The following is a 21938-nucleotide window of genomic DNA, read 5'->3' as shown; positions in this document are numbered from 1 at the left end:
ACCAAAGCAAATGACGGACTCTGAAGTTATCCAAGACAATCTGCAGTGCATAAAGAAAAGATCCACCCCCCCCCTTTAAAATAATCACATTTTGTTGCTTTGTAGCCTGAAATGAGGATAGACACGATTTTTGTTTTATCCAGCTGTATTTATTAGTGTGACTTATAACATCTAAGTGAAAGATATAACACCAACATGTCAGAAAAAAAAAATTCAAAAACAGAATCACTGAGTTGGAAAAAGAATCCCCCCATTGTGGCAGTGCTTTGTTGAATTACCTTTTGCTTTAACCACTTCCTACCCGCCATATAGCAATATGAAGTGTGCAAAGTGGCTCTGTTATTCTGACCGGACGTCATATGACGTCATCAGCTGACCCACCATCGTGCGCCGGCGGGGGCGTGCAAAGCGGCGATCGTTGATGTAGTGTGTCAATCTGACAGAGACTCTTTACTACGTGATCAGCTATGTCCAATCACGGCTGATCACAGTGTAAACAGGAAGAGCCATTTATCAGCTTTTCCTCTACTCGCGTCTGACAGACGCAAGTAGAGGAGAGCCAATCGGCTGCTCTCCTGACAGGGATTTTTTATCAGGGCAGCTCCCCCGAGGATGTTCACCCAGGACCACCAGGGATGCCACCCATGGCCACCAGGGATGCTGACCATGGATGCCCACCCAGGGCCATCAGGGATGCCACCCAGGACCACCAGGTATTAACTTTAAAGGTGCCAGTCAGTACCCATTCTAGATGCCAATCAGTGCCTAGTAGTAAAGCCTGCCAGTGCTGCCTATCAGAGCCATCTATCAGTACCACCCATCAGTGCCACCTATGAGTGCCCATCAGTGCCGCCTATCAATTCCACCTATCAGTGCTGCATATTAGTGACTCATCATCAGTGCCACCTTATCCGTGCCTGTCAGTGAAGGAGAAAAAAATACCTTATTTATCGGCATATAACACGCACTTTTTTCCTCTGAAAATAGCGGGTAAACCGTGCCTGCTTGTTATACACCGATATATATATTTTTTAACAGGGTGGGGTCGGTCGGTCCTCCCCGGGTGCCACCAATTTGGAGGGTGTCAGGCCGGCCACCCCACCTCTCTTGGCCCTGGGATGGCGCTGCCATACTTTGAAAACTTTAGAAAACATTACTGCCAGCCCTTTCTCATAAAACGCTTTAGAAAACATTACTGCCAACCCTCTCTCATAAAACGCTCCTCCTGTGTCACCCTCAATATAAATGGAAGCCTGTAATACCTCTAGTAACGCCGCTCGTTCTGGCTGCTCTCCTCCTCACGCCCTGCCTCCTCCTCAACTGTAGCTTTTGATTGGAGGAGGAGAGCTGTCATGTGACCATCAATGAAACAGCCGAGGAGAGTCTCATGACCGTGTCCACGAGAGAGTGGCGTTAATTGAGGTATATAGAAGCCTTGATTTACAATGAGAGTGACACAGGTTGAGAGGTGTATGAGAAGGGGCTGACAGTGATGTTTTCTCAACTTTAGAGTATGCTGTCCCAGGAGACTGGGGGTCTCCTGGGAGTGCGGGGGGGGCTTTATAACGAAAGGGTTCCGTGTGCTGTGCAGGGGGTCCGTGTACAGTGCTGTGCAGGGGTCTGTGTGCTGTGCGGGGAATCCGTGTGCTGTGCAGGGGTCAGTGTGCTGTGCGGAGGGGTCCGTGTGTGGAAAGTTTTTTCCTGAAACCTCCCTCTTAAAATGAGGGTGCGTGTTATACACCTGTGCGTGTTATATGCCAATAAATACGGTATTTACAAAATTTAAAATAAAGAAAAACTTGTTGGTTTTTTTTTTTTTTAAATTGGGTCTTTTTTTATTTGTTTAGGAAAAAAAAACCCCAGTGGTGATCAAATAGGACCAAAAGAAAGCTTCATTTGTGGGAACAAAACGATAAAAAATTTGTTTGGGTACAACGCAGCATGACCGCACAATTGTCATTCAAAATGCAACAGCGCTGAAAGCTGAAAATTGGTCTGGGCAGGAAGGGGGGAAAGTGCCCGGTATTGAAGTGGTTAATTCCAGCCTTTAGTCTGTTGGGATTTGTCTCTACTAACTTTCCACATTTAGACTTTGCAATATTTGCAAAATTTGATGGTGACCGTTTGTGGACTGCAGTCTTCAAGTCATTCCACAGATTTTCAATGGGGTTTAAGTCTGGGCTCTGACTAGGCCATGAAAGAACATTCCACTTTTTCTCCTTCAACCTCTGTGTGGTCATTTTTGCTGTGTGCTTTGGATCATTGTCATGTTGGAAGGTAAATCTTTCCACTGACAACTTTCTGGCAGAGGGCAACAGATTTTACTCAAGAATTTGATGGTATTTTGCCCTGTCCATTTTTCCTTTTATCCTGACAAGTACTCCAGTCCCTGCTGCAGAGAAACACCCCCATAACACGAAATTACCCCCTCCATGCTTTACTGTAGGAATGGTGTTATTTGGATGGTGAGCTGTATTGGATTTCCACCAGACATATAGTTTGGTGCTGAGGCCAAATAATTCAATTTTACATCTATATAAAGCAACAAAAATCAAGCAGTTCTTTAGATATTGTCCATTTACATCAGTCCTTACCTTCAATGAGCTTATAATCTAAAATCCCTATCTAACATGCCTATACTAGGGCCAGTTTAGACAGGAACCACAGAGGAAAGCCACACAAGCACAACATGTAAACTCCATGCAGACAGTGTCATGGATGGAATGCAAACCAAGGGCCCCGGGTGCTGCAAGGCAGGGGTGCTAACCACTAGGCCACTGTATGGACCGTACACAATACATTACAATGTGATCCAAGCAGAGACAACAGCATTGTGTCTCATTATCCTCTGATTCCTCTTGTATTGAATTGTATTGTAACTGTAATGTCTGCCTTCATGTTGTAAAGCGCTGCGCAAACTAATGTGGCTATGTAAATCCTGTATAATAATAATAATTATAGCAGAGCTATCATTGACAGACAGCAAGGAATGGACAGATGGTTGCACCCCCCCCCCCCACTTTTATTATCTGCCTTACTTATAAATAGCGCCATGGTCACACCATATGATCCAGAGTGGGCAGATTTTAGGGCCTCTGCATTGCGGTAACATATGGTAAAATGTAATTTAGACAGGCACCACAAGGCACAACTACAGTACCTGCAACACAACACAATGCACATGCAAATTATTGTGATGCTGCATTAAAACAAAAGCAAGGAAGACAAGAAACAGGTCTGTTTTTTTGCATGTTAAGGAGCACCTACAGCCCCTATAAAAAGAAAGCTCTGGAATCCGATTGCATGCAGCCTGTTCATTCCTGTTCAGTCTTTCTCTTTTAGGAAAATGCATTATAATGCAACCAGGCATCCTGTATACTTCCCATTCACTCAGGGCCAGGACAAGATAGGGGCGGGAGGGGTGGCTGCCCTGGGCGTTATTTGTTTATTCTAAACAAATAAATGAATACAATGAAAATGACTATGTGTTCATAAAAACAGGTTACAATATTTTCATTTGATAAAATAGTGGAAATGATTAAAAAACCCATGCAAGGGCGTAGGCTGAATCAATGACTAACGCTTTTCGAGGGGATTCCTCTTCATTAGAGCCTTGGAAGACAGAAAATGGTCTGTATCATGTGGATTTATATAGAGAGTGATGACTCTGTGGGAGATGTGTCACATAACAGATGGTGGTCTCCCCTTTGTTCTAGTGGTGTTCCCATCCACATCACAACGCTCTCGGTTCCGTTGATCGCTGATCCTCCTGTCAGAATGCTGTAGTGTGCTGAATCTGACCCTATGATGGTCTCCAGCCATGGCTGTATGGCTGGAGACCATCATAGGGTCAGATCGCAGGGTCAGCCAATGATCGATCCAGACCTGTAGCCATTTTATACAAGCTGCTACTTCTTCACCAGCTGGTGTGCAGGTCCAGATGACCAACATGAACAACTAATGAACTACAATTACCGTACATACCATACGGAACCGAGAGCGTTGTGATGCGGATGGGAACACCACTAGAACAGAGGAAAGTTCACCATCTGTCATGAGACACATCTCCCAAATAGTCATCTCTCTCTATATAAATCCACCACATGATACAGACCATTTTGTGTTTTCAAAGGCTCTGATGAAGAGGAATCCCCTCGAAACGCGTTAGCCATTGATTCAGCCTATACCCTTGCATGGGTTTTTTAATCATTTCCACTATTTTATCAAATGAGAATATTGTAACCTGTTTTTATGAACACGTAGTAATTTTCGTTGTATTCATTTATTTGTTTAGAGTAAACTTTATTTATCTACTTGATTCATGCGTTAGGTCACGTGCCTCCCTTCTCCCTCATCACTGACTGCTGGGTGTGGGATCCCCTAAGCTTGCACATCATGAAAGGGAGAGGGGGGCGCAGTTTGGCATCTTTGCCCTGGGCACTGGATGATCTTGTCCCGTCACTGCATTCACTAATGGTATTACACCTACTCTCGTTTCTGAACAAAAGCTAAAATAGTGTATTTGGCTTCTTACAAGATCCCCTATCAAATATTTTCCTGTAAATAGATATTTTTGGTCTGTACAGGAGTGGCATATTCTTAGTCTTCCAGTAACAGGGAATTGCAAGAAATGCCTAATTCCTACAACACAGACAGGTGGACTTACTTGCTCTTGCGCAGTGCATGCTCCACACTGTGTCCCCGGAACTTCTTGTAATAATCGATGAAGGAAAAGGGTAAGGTGATATTTAGTGGGTTGGTCCTGTCCGGCGCGGCGGCTCTTTTGCGGGACTCGAAGGCAATCATGAGATCTACCCAGGCAGCCGGGCGCTTCACCTTAAACTGATCGATGAAATCATCTCCAAATATTTTACAGAGGAGCTTCTCAAACTCGTAGTCAACTCCAAGAGAACCATAAGGCCCCCCTGTGATAGAAAAGTTGCGTTATTCATTATTCTATTCACAAGTTTTATTGTTAGACAATTATAATTATAGTTTAATTATTACAGAGATGAGAGCACAACGACACAGCTATTCAAGGATATTTCATATATTACCTTTAGTCGCTCACTCAGATCCCATCTGCAACATTTTATAACATTTAAATTCATAATCTAAATTATATACTAATTACTATTTAAATACATGTGTCATTCTTTTTATTTTCAGCAGGCATATAACTGTCACTGAAAATGGATCTATCTAGAACTGATGCACGGCACCATAATTTTCAAGTCCAGATATACTTTTTTTTTTTCCAAAGACTAATGCCGGTACACACGATCGGATTTTCCGACAACAAAACTGTGGATTTTTGTTCGAAAGATGTTGGCTCAAACTTGTCTTGCATACACACGGTCACACAAATGTTGGCCAAAAATTCCGAACGTGAGAACACGGTGACATACAAGACGTATGACGAGCCGAGAAAAAGGAAGTTTAATAGCCAATGTGGCTCCTTCTGCTTGATTCCGAGCATGTGTGAACTTTTGTGCAACAGACTTGTGTACACACGATCGGACTTTCCGACAACAAGTTTTGTTGGCAGAAAATTTGAGAACCTGCTATCAAACATTTGTTGGCGGAAATTCCGACAGCAAATGTTCAATGGAGCATACACACGGTCGGACTTTCTGACAACAAGCTCACATCCAACATTTCCCGTCAGAAAATCCGACCTTGTGTACGCGGCATTAGGGGTTTATTTACAAAAGATTTGCTGTGTGAATGTCCAAACATTTGCATATCAGCTATGAATAATCCCCATGTTTGATTTACTAAAATTGGAGAGTGCTGAATCTGGTGCAGCTCTGCATAGAAACCAATCGGCTTCCAGTTTTTTTGTCAAAGCTTAATTGAACAAGTTAGAAGATGATTGGCTACCATGCAGAGCTACACCAGATTTTGCACTCTCCAGTTATAGCAATTCAAACCCAATGTGTCTAATATGATTATTTTCTACGATCATCAACGTCATCTAGTGGCCATATGGTGATATTTTCCTGAAATACTCAGGAATCAGGAAAATACCACATTATGGCCTCTAGATGGAGTTGATGGCTATAGGAAAAAAAAAAAACATATTAAACATGGCTGAGTCATTCACACAGCAATTTATTTTATAAATAGAAACCAAAGCGCTTACAGCAATAAGCCCCACCTCTTCATCGGAGCTTGAAGAAAAAAGAAACAATGTATAGAGACTCTAATATTGATAAGTAATTGGGTGTTATGATGGCAGTTGAATTGTTACAGCACTGAACCAGCTGCTGGCGACTGCTGTGCAAATTCAACCAATCATAACACCCAACTACTTATCAATCCCGAGTCTGCATTGTTTCCTATTACTCAAGCCCTAACGAAGGGTGGCACTTAGCGCCTGAAGCATGTTGCCTTCTGTTACATATTTATCTTTGGAATAAACTTCATCTTTAATATCTGGACTCAACTATCACAGTCTGGTGCTTCACTTATTAGACATATTCATCTTCACTGCACACTAGGCATTTAGCTGCGGGCTAAGGGCACAGTTGTGTCATCCAGCCCTGCTGTTGGCAGCCTGTTAAACACTATGAGAGCCTGACAGCGGCCGCAGCTGGACGGGACTGGGCAGTATACTGTACATTTAGGGCGGCATGTGCCCAGGACAAATACCCATAACACAAGGAGTCTACATTCCAGGCATTCATCCCTTACACATACTGTACTGCCCTAAATATACGTAGTGTAGTGCACTGTCCAGCCTCAGCAGCTCTCAGAAGCAGATAGAATTTAACAGGCCAGTGGGGCTGGACAGCGCACCCACCTGTGGCTATATGCCAGAGCCCCATACACCGGATCTAATCACCTATGTGAATAATGTCCCCCACCATCAAATCACATCATCCAGTGATGTAAATCCTTGTCAACCATAACAATCTGCTGCCAGAAGAGGTTTCCTCACCAGATGATGATGTTTCCCTTCCACACTACTACCACAAATGACAGATCCCCAGTGCTGTGGGAATGTAAACCAGGGATCCTGGTTAACATCGTTGACTAAATATGGTCATGGCCATATTTGGTTAAAGATGTCTTGGTTGGGATCCCCAGTTCTTTGTTTACATTATAGCAGTCAGGAATTTGGGTTGGAGTTCTGGCCAATTAGGGCAAATTTGTTCAGTGAATGGTCAACAGGTTGGGTTCCGGTCGAAAGCCAATCTAATCTTTAAGGGTCAGGTGTTTATCTACTTTTCAAATAGATAAAACAAAGGGTGCAAAAGCTTAGTGCATTGCCAACAGGTCAACTCATCAATGGAACTCCCCTGGTTCAAATGGATGTTCTAAAACCAACTGACGCGTTTCGGGGGACATAGCCCCTTCCTCAGAAGAAGTCTTGCTCCGAGGAAAGGGGGCATGTCACCAATCCCACGTCAGCTGGTTTTAGGACATCCATTTGAACCAGAGCAGTTCCATCGATGGGCTGACCTTTGGGTTACTGGGTTCTTTACAACACTGTTATTCACAATTCCTTTGTGAGTATATATCATTTTTCTTATCTTTTAATAAAATGCTGTGGGTAATACACTAGGCGTTTGCACCCTTTGTTTTATCTGTTTGTACAGTCCAATTCTAAAAGGGCAGCATTGTCCACATCATCCCGTCTGGATTTCATAAGTGGCTTTTTTTTACTTGAAGAATTTAGCTCAGATTCTCCTGGCGCTAATGTGTCTAGTTGGTTTTTTTTTTGTTTTTTGGGGGTTTTTTTATACGAAGTTTACCAACTTTTGGCAATCAATTGTAGGCAACAATTTGACATAGCAAAGGTTATAGTTAGTATGTAGAATACAATGACATATTAATGTAGTGAACCCACCATAAAACATTTCTTTATTACCCCCCCCCCACATACTTCTCCCACACGGATCTCTTCCTGCTCTGTACCTGACGCTTTGTAGAGCTCCTTCAGGTGACCTTCTGGTAAGCGGATCTGATGCACCGTAAGGTCTACAGTTCCTCCGCCGCAATCTACCACCACGTACTTGTCACCTAGAAGAGGCAAATCACAAAGATGTTCAATAAACACCAACAATTTTAGACCGCTTCTTTTATATGCATACCTCCCAACTTTGTGAGATGGCAATGAAGGACACCTATTAATCAAAGTATGTAGACATAGGACAGTAGGATACACCCTCTGCCATTCCGCCAGGAGGGAGAATTGTACAAAAAAAAAAAGATTGGTTAAACCCACAGGTGCTTTTTTACCACTACTATTCCTTTATATTGGCTTTTAGAATTTACAAATGCTGCCATTTAGAAATTGGATGAAAAGTTTAGCACTGGGAAACACTTTTTGATAGATAAATAGTGCATGTTATATACAACTATATAGATCAGACCAAAATGAGGGATAGTTGAGGAGTAAAAAGGGAAAGACTTTGTTTCAACTGAGGGACAGTCCCTCAAAATCAGGGACAGTTGGGAGCTATGCATATGACACATCAGTTGGACACAGCTACCTGAGCTATTAACACATTCCTTTTATCATAACAAGTGCCCTCAGCATAAATTATTACACCTGCCAGACAGTGTGGCTGAGCTAAATACACTTCCATTCTATTCGCATTTTTTTCACAGTCTATTCTGCGTGGATAAATCGTTGTATGGCCAGGAACAGGAGCACTATATGCAAAAACACATTTCATTTTTATTGTTATTATAATGCTTTCCTATGTGCCATTGTTGCCTGGATAAATGGACAGGTTGTGTCTGAACTATACAGACATTCTCTTTTCATGATTTAATTTCCAAAATGTTACTTCAGCCCAAGTAACCCATTATAAAACCAGGCATGGGGGGACATTATCAAAGGTATCTAGGCACCAGGTTCAGGTCAGTGCACACACACAGTACAGCCCCTCTGACCATCTTCTGGGCCTTGTAAATGACAAGGAGGTGCACAACTGGCGCCTGTACTGCAGCTCACACATACATTTCAGGTAGGAAATCTGAACTTGATGAAACTGCTGTAAAGTTGGCTCCGACCTCCAGAAGCCAGTGTGGATTGTTTGGTGAGTGGTGGCATTATTATACTGGCCATTGTCAGGGAAGGTGAGTGTTGATTTTACCTTCCTCCAGCTCTGACCATAACTCTCCAATCACGTTCTCCACCATAAATATTCGGCTCTGCCGGTTCTTCCGCGTGTGGTCCTTAGCTGAGCACACAGGAGAGAAGAGACAACATCAGCACCTTCAATGTATACTCCCAGTAAAGGCAAAGTGAATACAGAATGTATTTCACTAATTGGCTGCTTTTATTTTCCTTTTATCTCACTGCAAGGAAATATGACCCTGTGATTTGTGCCAAGTAGCAGTAGGGAACATGATTGTGATCCTGAGCCTCCAGGATCGAAAGAACTGAATGATTGTAAATTAAATTTTTTCATTAAAAAAAAAGAACAAACATGTTATCCTTACCTGCTCTGTGTAATGGTTTTGCACAGAGCAGTCCTGATCTTACTATTCTTGGGTCCCTCCACCGGCGCTCTGGGCACCTCCCCCTTGCCGAGTGCCCCTATTGCAAGTCGCTTGCTGTGGGGCACTCATGCGGGCTCGCTCCCAAGCCGGGTCTCTGCATCCATAAGACACAGAGCGCAGCTCAGCCCCGTCCCCTCCTCCCAGCTCACTGGCTGTGATTGGCAGCAGCAGGAGCCCTCCTGCTGCTGCATCTCAACCAATCAGGAGGGAGGATCTAACAGGTCGAAATCAGGCTTAGGCAAGTATTAGGGGGGCTGAGGAGGGAGCTGCACACTGAAGGTTTTCTACCTTCATGCATAGAATGCCTTTAAAACCACTTGAAATTCATTGAATGAAAAGGGCGGGCGAGGGAAAGATATGCTGGACATCCTCCAGCCAGGAAATGAGGCAGGCTCTATCAGGCTTACTGCAGCTTCTAATGCACATTGTGAGACACTCAAAGTGTGCAGTGAAAGTAAGCAATTTCAGTACAGGAGAGGAGCCGTTACAACTGTGCAAGACTGAAGGGATGACTGGAGTTCCGTTTTAACTGTGACTTAAAGTGGCTCTACAGACTTAAAAAGTACAGCCAAAGCTTGTTTGGCTGTACTTTTCTTGTGGGTCACAGGAGTGCAGTTTGTTTTGCACTCCTGTGACCCGTTTTCAGCAGAGAGCGGGATGAAGTCCGCTCTCTGCTGATGTTACACAGTCGGTCCAGGCTCCGTGTCATCACGACCATGGAGTCAGGATCCGCCTAGATCCCTAGACCAACACCCAGCTCAGGGTTTCAGCGAACCGCTGAGAGCCTGAGCTGGCTGCTCCCACCCCCTCCACAGCCCAGCACTCCAGTGAGCGAGGAGGGGGCACAGCAGTGAGCTGTGACTGACAGTCAGCAGCTCTCTGCTCGGGGAGCTGTGAGAACCAATCGATCAGTGGTGTTCGATCACTCAGTTCTCAGTGTAGAGGCGCGGGGGGACAGATGCAGCATCGAATCAATGCTGCATCCACCTAGGTATTTATAAATACACAAAAAAAAATACTTTTCTTTTAAGGTTTTTTTTATCTTAATGCATTCTCTGCAACATGTTATAAGAATCCCCCCAGCACCCCCTTACCTGAGCCCATTCTTGATCCAGTGCTATGCTCAAGACCTGCAGCTCTCCCTCCTCACAGCACAGAGAGGTAGCAGCGCAAATCATTGATTCCTGCTGCTGTCAATTAAATCCTGTGACGAGGGAGAAGGGGCGGGCCAAGCAGCGCTGTCTGTGTTTATGGACACAGGCAGCACGGGTCGGGATCGAGCCTCCATGAGTGCCCCAGAGCAATCGGCTTGTGATGGAGCACTATAAAAGAATAGGGGCCAGGAGTGCAGGTGGGGGATCCCAAAAGAGAAGGATCAGGGCTGCTCTATGCAAAATCATTGCATAGAGCAGGTAAGTTTAACATGTTTATTATTTATAATAACAAAAATGTAAGCATTAGAATCACTTTAAAGCATGCACAATTTACAACACCCACAATTAGAATCGGCACATTCAAAACCAACATTGAAGTTTCCGGTAGATGCTGCATTTTTTTTTTTAATATACATCTTAAGATCTGGTAATAAGATCTCAAAGTTCCCAGAAGAGCCACCAAGGTCATTACATGGAGCTCTCACCTTCCCTGCTGAATTATCTTTTACAATAGAGAATGCAACAAGAAGCAACTCTCCTTGCTGCAGCAGAAAGGATGAGTCTCCAAGATGAGAGCCAGGACTTATTGTTCAGATCTGAGTCATCTGACCACTGATGTTTTCAGCAAATACAAGAAGCCTGCAGTAGATTCACTCTTTCCAGTTTCTGCCAGATACTGAAATGTCACTTTTTCATGGCGTGGTCCTTTAACTTCACATTTAAAGATTTGTAACAAGGCAGAGATAACGCATCATAGAGGGTTTAGAGAACTTGTACAGGAGTCTAGGGCATGATTGTATTTGGACAATGCAAAAGAGAAGTATGGAAAAAAAAGCCACAAGGTAGTTTAGTAACAAAATCTGATAAATGACGACACCTTCTGGAATCTGTTACCTCTCAATAAAATTATCTCTAATTTAATTTCCTGACTTAATTATGTAATTACAACCTATGATTTCTCTACTACCGCTGAGACATTTTAATTGACAGATTGCAGGTACAGGCACATAGTATAAATACCACTTAGTGCATTTGTACCTTTGCACCATTTTACTGCTAAACAGTAGATTTACTATTCAGACAGCAGATGGCGCTCTGAACATACTAATAGGACCCAGAGCTGGGACTGCACAATGATTGGAGTCAGCTCACTATCATTACTATTATTATTATTATTATTATTATACAGGATTTATACAGCACGACAGTTTGTGCAACTCTTTACAAATCTTATTAAAGAAGACTTTACTCTGAGCTATGGTAGGATATATGTCACACATGCAGTCCTGTGCCTGTTGTCTGTCCTCACATTCAGCATCACCAGCTGGGGGCAGAGATAGAACATAACAGAGACCACAAAGCCAGCGACATCAAATTCTGCAACCTGTAATTACCTTAAAGCGTCACATAGGGGGCTTTTGGTGTGTGTAGAATGCCAAACACCGCCTTGTCCTGTCTGTATATGGAGTGGCATTAGCTGGTAACATGAGGGTTGATTTGCTAAAGGCAAAATGACTGTGCACTTTGCAAAGTGCAGTTGCTCCAGAGCTTAGTAAATGAGCAGAAGCTCTGCTGACTTCCATCATCCAATCATATGCAAGCAAAAATGCTTTTCTTTTTTCCTTGCACGTGATTGGATATTCTTTGCAAAGTGAAGCCTTACCTCATTTACTAGGCTCTGGAGTAACTGCACATGCAGAGTGCACACTCATTTTGCCTTTAGTAAATCAACCCCATGGTATTAGATATTGAGGAATATAGAAGCTCTAATGCTAAAAAAAAACAGGTGATCTCCAAGCACTGTAGTAGTCACATGGCTTAGCTGATCAACAAATAGTTAGAGTTAGTGTTGAGGTTAATTTTACTTTTGGCTATCTTCATCAAAAAAGGCACTGATCACTATATCAGCACTGCCATGGCATTAAGGCCATGGCATCATGGCATTTCGAAAAGCAAAGCTCCTTTAAATTACATCCTTGGATCCTTGGGGGATGCCCTTAAAGCAGAGCTCCACCTAAAAGGGGAAGCTCCGCTTGTTCGCACCCTCTACTGCCACATTTGGAACTTTTTTTTTGAGGGGGGGGGTGCAGATACCTAGTTTTGACAGGTACCAGCTCCCACTTCCCCACACACTGAGGTCCTAGAAGACGGCAGGACCATTCAGAAAGCGCAATGCGACTTGGGCATGCGCAGTAGGAAACAGGCTGTGAAGCCACAAGGCTTTACTTCCTGTTTCCCTTACTACAGACGAATCGGCTAGGAATGCCGACATCGCGGAAACCCTGGACAGGTAAGTGTCCTTATATTAAAAGTCAGCAGTTACAAATAGTACTAAGTGGTGCATCTGTACAACATATACAACCTACTACTGCCAAGATGAACTCATTGATTTACCAGTTTCAAAAAACAGTTACATTCCTGGCATGTGTCGGGAATAGAACTGTCACTTTTGCTTGTGTTCTCAACCAACCTGTCAAACCCTCAAAAGTCTGGTGTCATAACTGATCACATGTGCAGCACCATGGCAGTTGAATATCAGACAGAGGGTAAGATTGCAGCTTCCTTGGCTTAAAAGGATAGGAGGGTTTATTTCCACTTTAAATTGCCAGTAAAAATCTAAACTGACCCGCTCCAAGCTGCTTACTTATGTTTGTAAACAAATAACCCTTCAGCTATACCAAACTCTTATGCTGGCAATACAATATACGAAAAATCGTTCAAACCCATTTTCTAACAACAAACATTCGGCCATGAGAGCAAACAATAGTTCCATCATGTAATGACCGATAAATCGTTCAGTGGACATAAATTAATCAATTTTTTGTTTGTTTTCTCACATAAACCTAGTGCAAACAGTTTGGATGGGAAACACATTAACCTTTCAATTTATTGTTCATTCGGCAGAAAATTTCCAAACTTGTCCTTCGTTTTTTTCGGCTCAAAAACGTCCCAACTGATTATCGATTTGTGGCAGAAAAACTAACTGTCTAAATGACCGAATTTCGGATGATTTTTCATATAGTGTATGGACAGCATTAGGCTCCATTCACACCTGATCGCGGAAGGAATTGCTGCCCGTGATTTTAAATTGCAGCAAAACACAATTGCAATGACAAAATGGCATCGCAAACACATCCCACATTTTGCAGTGATTTGGAAACGTTTGCGGAATTGCGGTGATTCCGCCCGAGATCAGATTTGAATGGAGCCTTATCCTAGATGAGGGTCTGGTATAGATGCAGATGTTGGTTTTCTCCGTCCACCAAAAAAAAAACAAAAACAGTGTTGAGTTCCCCTTAAAAAACACAAACAGACCTTTAACCCTGATAAAGGTCTAGTATGGATGTCAAAGGGGACAAAAAAGGTGTGGGGTCCCCCCAAATTCCTTACCAGACCCTTCAGTGGTCTCTTCCCTACAGCCCTGACCTGGAGGTCTTGGGGGTCAGTGGGTGGGGGGTAGGGTTATCAGAATCTGGAAGCCCCCCTTGTAAAAATAAGGGGGTTACCAACTCATTTCTAGCAGATTTTTTTCATTCAGCACAGTAGCATTATTAGCCCTGAGCACTGGGATTTTATGTAAACCCCAAAATGAGGGAAAAGGAGGCAGAATGGAAGATGATCCTGGATTGGTTGATAGGTGGTACAGGGCAGGAGGGGCACTGTGGTTTTATGTGGGGTGGGGGGCACCACAAGGAGATTTTTGTTGGGAGGGAGGGGGTATTTGTGGGAAATTTGGGGGGGGGGGTTAAGAACTGTTCTAGGAGGGCATTTGTGTTGGGAGTGGGAAGAGGATTTGTGGTGGGGGGGGGGGGGGGATTTATGCTATAAAAGTAATATGGTAGAGGTTTTTTTTTTTTGGGGGGGGGGTGGATTTGTGCTAGTGGGGATGATTGTGGGATTTGTGCCAGGATTGGGGGAGGATCCTCTGTGCTGGAAGGGGGGAGGGGGTTGGAGTGGGGAAAGATGATTCGTGATCAGAGGGTAGAGGGGTTCTAGAGGGTTGGGGTTTTTTTTGGGGGGGGGGGGGGATTTGTGTTGGGGGCATATAGGGTGAGAGAGGATTTGAGCTGGGGGACAAAGATTTGTGCTGGGAGGGGGGGTTTTAGCAGGAGGCACATAATGCTCATACATCTTGGGGAGGGGGGGGGGGCAATTTGGCATGTTCGCCCTGTGCTCTGGATGACCTTGTTCTGGCACTGAGGTGGTAGTTAGTGGTGTCCTGGGGGTATGGTGAAGGTGGAGTGGAGGCAAAAGAACAGCTAATTACAGAACATCCGTGGACAAGATACAACTAGAGCCTTTTTTTTAAAAGATATGGCGTACATTTCTATACCAAATAAGGTTAAGAGGGATTGTGATGCTGTACAGACCTGGATCAGTAGGGCTGACCCCGTTAATGGCGGCCTTATTGCTGAGGTCGATCATCTGATGAAGGCGCAGTTTTCGGCAGTAGATGGATGCCCCTTCAGGTTCCAGTGCAATGATGAGCTGCTCCGGGTTATCAGGATACGCCAGTCCGGCCTGTCAATGGAGAAGGGCAGTAGTTATAGCAGGACATTATGACATCACATAGGATTAGTAAGTCTGTACCATAGGCTTCTCTCTGTAATGTCGATAACCAAACCTGTATGGGGAGGGACAAGAGAACTGGCACTTCCGACCTCATTTTGAAATACTAATTGGAAGTCCCTCGCCCAACCCAGCCCCCCCGTGGTGCATGCTGCAAGTGAAATCTGATTGTCAGAGTGGGCAGCATGCTTGTACTGGTTCAGCGACTTGAGAAAATATTGAATCAGCGAAGGGGTGGGGTGAAGGGCCACCATTTTATTTTTGTGGAATGTGCACCATTCACAACAGATGGAGCACTGGTATGTACTATTCAGAGGATATAGAATTACATAGAAGGATTTTTTTCAAAAATCTTCCTGAAGGTGAAGTGAACTGTGATGGCCTATATTAGTAACTACAGAGCAGAAGCAAGTAAGAATCTGTAAAAAAAAATACCCCCCACCCAAAGTGACTCCTGTCACAGGTGAATTAGATTGACTTTTGTCTTTTTTCAACCAGACTAACTATGGAACTATAGTGTGCACTTCTCTCAATTATCCACTTCTGCTCTGGAAGATTTACCCCTACTCCCCTTCATGTCCAGGCCATTTTTTGCGATACGGCACTGCGTTACTTTAACTGCCAATTGCGTAGTCATGCGACGCTGTACCCAAATACAAAATGTATTTCTTTATTTTTCCTACAAATAGAGCTTTCTTTTGGTAGTATTTGATCACCACTGCCTTTTTTATTTTTTGCGCTATAAACAAAAAAAGACCCACTATTTTGAAGAAAAAAAATTTTTTTTTTACTTTTTGCTATAAAACATATCCAATAAAAATGTAAAAAATCAAATTTCTTCATAAATTTAGGCCAATATGTATTCTGCTGCATATTGGTAGTAAAAAAAAATCCTAATAAGCGTATATTGATTGGTTTGCGCAAAAGTTATAACATCTACAAACTATGGGATGTATTTATGGAGATGTTATTTATTTATTTATTTATTTATTTATGTTTTACTAGTAATGGTGGCGATCAGCATACTTATAGCGGGACTGCGATATTGCAGCAGACAAATCGGACACTAACACTTTTGACGCTTTTTGGAGACCAGTGACAATAAAAAAATTTGCACTGTTACTGTACTAATGACACTGGCTGGGAAGGGGTTAACACCAGGGGCGATCAATGGGGTTAACTGTGTGCCTAATCAGTGTTTTATGTGGGAGGTACTTTTACTATGGGAAGACATTGATCCAGGTCACTGCTTCGCAGGGACACAGGATCCATGCCTTTTCTACTGACAGAACGGTGATCTGCCTTGTTTACATAGGCAGACTGCCGTTCTGCCTCTCTACAGGATGATCGGCAGGTGGCGGCGGACATTGAGTCGTACTCGCCGATCGGCTCCCACTGTGTACAGTGCCTTGGAAAAGTATTCATACCCCTTGAAATTTTCCACATTTTGTCATGTTACAACCAGAAACGTAAATGTATTTTATTGGGATTTTATGTGATAGACCGTAGGTGTGTGCAGCCTATTGCATTAGGGTGTGCACCTCACAGCTCAAACACACATGCCTGCGTGTGTGTGTATATATATTATATATATATATATATATATATATATATATATATATATATACACACATACACACACGCAGACACACACTTTTATAAATAAATATGAACAAACATTTTAAAATGTATTAAAACATTTTTTAACATTTATCAATGTTAAAAAAAATGATTAAAACACTTAATTTTTTTTACTTATTAAAACATTTATTTGTTTACACTAGTGGTTGAGGGGCAGTAAAACTCTGCGGCTGAGCCATTCTTTTACCACCGCTCAATGACTACCACCTTTTAGCTGTAGAGGCAGTGACTGGGCATGTTCACATGCCGCAGATGCAATTATACCTCTGTTGCTTTCAGCAGGTGTAGCACCCACTGACTGTGACCCATTTAAGTGAATGGCAGCACTCTGCAAGTGCCCTGCAACTGTGTGCAGTGTGGAGTTCAAGGAGGTAAAGAAGGTGGTGTGGAGGCAATACAACGCCTCCTCACCGCCTCTCAAATGCTCTCTGAAGAGTGATCCATTTGTTAATCGTTCTTCAGAAATCAAAGCATTTGTGAATGAGCCCCCACATATTCCACAGTGCCCCCCTCACATCTGAGTTCTCCTTTGCATCAGAGTTAACATTCCCCCTTACACCAGAGTCAATACTGTTACATCTTATATCACAGTTCCCCCTTAAATCAGGGTTCCCAGTGAGCCTTCCTTACATCAGAATCCCCAGAGTTTCCCTTTACACTGGGAAATCTGATGTAAAGAATGTTGTGGACTCTGGTTTTAAAGGGGAACTTTGATATAAGGGGGTCTCTGGTCACCAGAGTCCCCCCTTACATCAGAGTTCCCAGCATTCCCTTTTATATCAGGGTTCCCAGAGTCCCCACTTACATCAGAGTCCTCTTTTATATACACTGTAAGGGGGGGGACTCTGGTGTAAGAGGGAATGCTGGAAACTCTGATGTAAGGGGGGACTCCGGTGATCAGAGACCCCTTACATCAAGGTCCCCCTTTATATACACTGTAAGGGGGGACTCTGACACAGAAGGGATCTCTGCAGACTGCGATGTAAGGGGGGCCTCTGATGTGAGGGGGTCTCTGGTTACCACAGAGATCCCACTTACATCAGAGTTCCAGTTCACTGCCACTGCTAGAGTCTGTGCCCCCACCCTCTCCTTACCAGTGACACGTCCTGAGTCCCAAGTCCCTGCGGGTCCCCAACACCTCAGTTGGTTCCATTGTAGGCAGAGCAGAAGCCGGGAGGCGGGGGAATTCGGAGACGGAGCAGAGAGGAGAAAGTTACATCCTCCTCCTCTGCCAGGGGCGGTCCTAGCAACCAATAGTTTCCTCAGAGGTGGACACGATGATATTCAGCTGTCAGGGATGCTGTAGCTGCAACTATAGAGGTAGCATCAGAAAATGCAGCCACCTGCCTGCTTACTCCGTGGACAGTGGCTGCACTCACAAGAGTTACACAACCAACTGAATAATAGTCCCATTCGCAGAGTTGCCATTGTCCAGTAGCAGAGGTGCCGAAATGGAGATCCTGCACATTCCGCCAGGAAAAAAGCCCTGGGGTGTGCTGGATGTGCCTGGGCATTAGGGGGGTGCCCAGGCACACCCCATGCACACGCCTATGTGATAGACCAACACAAAGTGGCGCATAATTCTGAAGTGGAAGGAAAATAATAAATGGTTTTCAATTGTTTTTTTACAAATAAATAAGTGAAAAGTGTCTTTTTGGGGATGTCTCTACCAGCTTTGCACATCTAGAGAGGGACATTTTTGCCCATCATTCTTTGCAAAATAGCTCAAGTTCTGTCAGATTGGATGGAGAGCGTCTGAACAGCAATTTTCAAGTCTTGTCACAGATTATCATTTGGATTTAGGTCTGGACTATGACTGGGCCATTCTAACACATGAATATGCTTTGATCTAAACCATTCCATTTTAGCTCTGCCTGTATGTTTAGGGTCGTTGTCCTGCTGGAAGGTGAACCTCTACCCCAGTCTCAAGTCTTTTGTAGACTCAGGTTTTCTTCTAAGATTGCCCTGTATTTGGCTCCATCCATCTTCCTATCAACTTTGACCAGCTTTGCTGTCCAGAGTGAAGAAAAGCATCCCCACAACATGATGCTGCCACCACCATGTTTCACGGTGGGGATGGTGTGTTCAGGGTGATGTGCAGTGTTTTCCCCCACACATAGCGTTTTGCTTTTAGGTGAAAAAGTTACATTTTGATCTCATCTAACCAGAGCACCTTCTTCCACATGTTTGCTGTGTCCCCCACATGGCTTCTCGCAAACTGCAAACGGGACTTCTTATGGCTTTCTTTCAGCAATGTCTTTCTTCTTGCTACTCTTCTATAAAGGCCAGATTTGTGGAGTGCACGACTAATAGTTGTCCTGTGGACAGATTCTCCCACCTGAGCTGTGGATCTCTGCAGCTCCTCCAGAGTTACCATGGACCTCTTGGCTGCTTCTCTGATGAATGCTCTCCTTGCCTGGCCTGTCAGTTTAGGTGGACGGCCATGTTTTGGTAGGTTTGCAGTTGGGCCATACTCTTTTCATTTTCGGATGGTGGATTGAACAGTGCTCAGTGAGATGTTCAAAGCTTGGGATATTTTTTTTTTTTTTTTTATAACCTAACCCCAGTTTATACTTCTCCACAACTTTTCACAGAACAGCAGTATTTATACTGAGATTAAATTACACACAGGTGGACTCTATTTACTAATTAGGTGACTTCTGAAGGCAATTGGTTCCATGATTGGATGATGGAAGTCAGCAGAACTTCTGCTCATTTACTAAGCTCTGGAGCAACTGCAAAGTGCACAGTCTATTTGCCTTTAGTAAATCAGCCCTCAAGAGTAATTTCTGTCTGCTGCCTCCTTCCTCTGGTATCAGCATGAATCGCTTCTGATAAGTTTTCCTGACACCAAGAGAAAAAAGGTGACAGGTGAGGGAGCTCCAGCACACAGCCTGTGATTGGCAGCCTCAGCTCTGCTCCTGTGTAAAAAGGGGGGGGGGGGGGGGGGTGAATGTAATTTCAGCTCTCCGCCCCCTTTTTTATGACAAAACTTAGACAAGCTTTATAAATTCTGGACTTTGAACAAATGTAGAGAAGCAAAGACTACAGACAGATACAATTTATGTAGGAGGATTTGTTCCATATCTGTATATCACCTGAAGCCAGTCACTTCACTGGGTATATGTAAGGGTTTACAACCACTTTAACCTTTTTTCTTTTTTAACTTTATTGAAATGTCACATGCAATTGTTCTCTATGTGCCTTTGCAGAGACCTATGTTGGTGTAGAAAACTGCCGGTCACCACACATAGTATGAAGGAACGTTTAGATGTCATCAGCTGAGTACACGGGGATCGTTTGCGGTATCCTGCCGAGATCGCTCCCCTAAGTCGCAGACCCTGCAGTCCATGTCTGGCTCAGTGGACTCCCATTGTAGAGCTCTTTACACTCTTTTCCATATTATTATTGATATCTTTTAGCACTTAAGCAATTTAGCTCTTCACTCTCTTTTCTACAATTTTCAGGATAAAATAAAAAAGAAAAACCCCACACAGTAATCTTGAGCCTGTAATTGGTGTCTGGAGTAAGAGGTTTTCGAGGGTCATTGTCAGAGACAGTGGAAACGGCGCTGTCTTGTTTACATCAGGGGAATTAAGTGTCACATTGTGTTCATGACACGCTCGGAGCGCATTACATCCGGGGAAGCTTCCAGTGCAGAGAGTGCGCTCATTGTCTGCGCCGCTCTCACAAGCCATTAGTCCCCGTTTGGCTCCTGTCTGGAGGGGGCTGTCAATGTGAGGCTTGTTTGATGCAGATGAGGCTTTGAAAGGGAGACACAGCATAAATCCGGATAATAAAAGCCTCTTCCAGCACCTAATGAGAAGGGGATGCTGGGGCCATTCGGGGAATGCTCGGAGGCTTCCATTAAGCTCTTCACCAAGGGAGGAAAATAAAAAAAACAGTAAAAATCGATTCTGATCATTGTGATGACTTGTTATATAAGCAAGCAGACTTGCACTATGTAACATTATCTCTGGAGGGATGATTCCGTCAAGTGGTGATACTTGAGGTACAGGTGGAGGCTTGGGTCACACAGCGGTTTCTTATATCTCTTGGTGAGTTCTGTGCTCAGCTTTGCTCCTGTCTGCTTATCCTGCCACCAGGGCTGGCCTGAGGGGGTAGGCACAAGATTCAGCTGCCTTGGGCACTCACAGGGGCGGGGCGGTGCAAAAGGGGCAGAACCTACAACCTATACTGCTAAAGCAGTTCTTTGCCCATGGTGCACACTGACCGTTTAAGCGCTTCACCCCCGGAAGATTTGGCTGCTGAATGACCAGGCCATTTTTTGCGATTTGGCACTGCATCACTTTAACTGACAAGTGTGCGGTCGTGCGGAGCTGCACCCAAACAAAATTGATGTCCTTTTTTTCCCACAAATAGAGCTTTCTTTTGGTGGTATTTGATCATCTCTGCGGTTTTTATTTTTGCGCTATAAACAAAAAAGCGTCCATTTTGGAAAAAAAAAACACAATATTTTGTACTTTTTGCTATAATAAATATCCCCATTAAAAAAAAAAAAAAAAGCCTATTTTTTTCTCAGTTTAGGCCGATATATATTCTTCTACATATTTTTGGTAATAAGCATATATTGGTTGGTTTGCGCAAAAGTTATAGCGTCTACAAATTAGGGGATAGATTTATAGCATTTAAGTTTTTTTTTAATTAATAATGGGGGCGATCTGCAATTTTTTCGGGACTGCGAGATTATGGCGGACACATCGGACACTTTTGACACATTTTTGGGACCATTGGCATTTATACAGCGATCAGTGCTATAAAAATGCACTGATTACTGTAAAAATGTCACTGGCAGGGAAGGGGTTAACACTAGGGGGCAATCAAGGTGTTAATTGTGTTCCCTCTCTGTGTTCTAATTGAAGGGGGAGGGGACTGTCTAGGGGAGATGACAGATCGCTGTTCGTACTTTGTATGAACAGACGATCAGTCTCTTCTCCCCTCAGATCCTGGTTCTCGGTGAGGCTCCGGGGGCGAGCAGCGGGCGGGTGCGCGCGCGCCACCTAAAGGCCACAGGGCGAAACGACGTTACATAAC

General features: G+C 43.8%; 1 protein-coding gene across 1 annotated transcript in view; it reads right to left on the bottom strand.

Moving 5' to 3' along the window:
- HSPA12A (heat shock protein family A (Hsp70) member 12A) overlaps positions 1-21938 on the bottom strand; it is an 85499-nt gene that overhangs the window by 8723 nt on the left and 54838 nt on the right. The window contains exons 7-10 of the mRNA XM_073595800.1: positions 15044-15194; positions 9111-9197; positions 7924-8028; positions 4667-4925 (exon numbers count right to left, since the gene is read on the bottom strand). Of these exons, the coding sequence (XP_073451901.1) occupies positions 4667-4925; positions 7924-8028; positions 9111-9197; positions 15044-15194 (602 nt within the window). The remainder of the gene's footprint in view (positions 1-4666; positions 4926-7923; positions 8029-9110; positions 9198-15043; positions 15195-21938) is intronic.

Source organism: Aquarana catesbeiana, linkage group LG08 (assembly GCF_042186555.1).
Source record: "Aquarana catesbeiana isolate 2022-GZ linkage group LG08, ASM4218655v1, whole genome shotgun sequence".
NCBI classification, from domain to species: domain Eukaryota; kingdom Metazoa; phylum Chordata; class Amphibia; order Anura; family Ranidae; genus Aquarana; species Aquarana catesbeiana.
The sequence above is the reverse complement of the archived record's forward strand: the minus strand, read 5'-3'. Positions and strand labels throughout refer to the sequence as shown.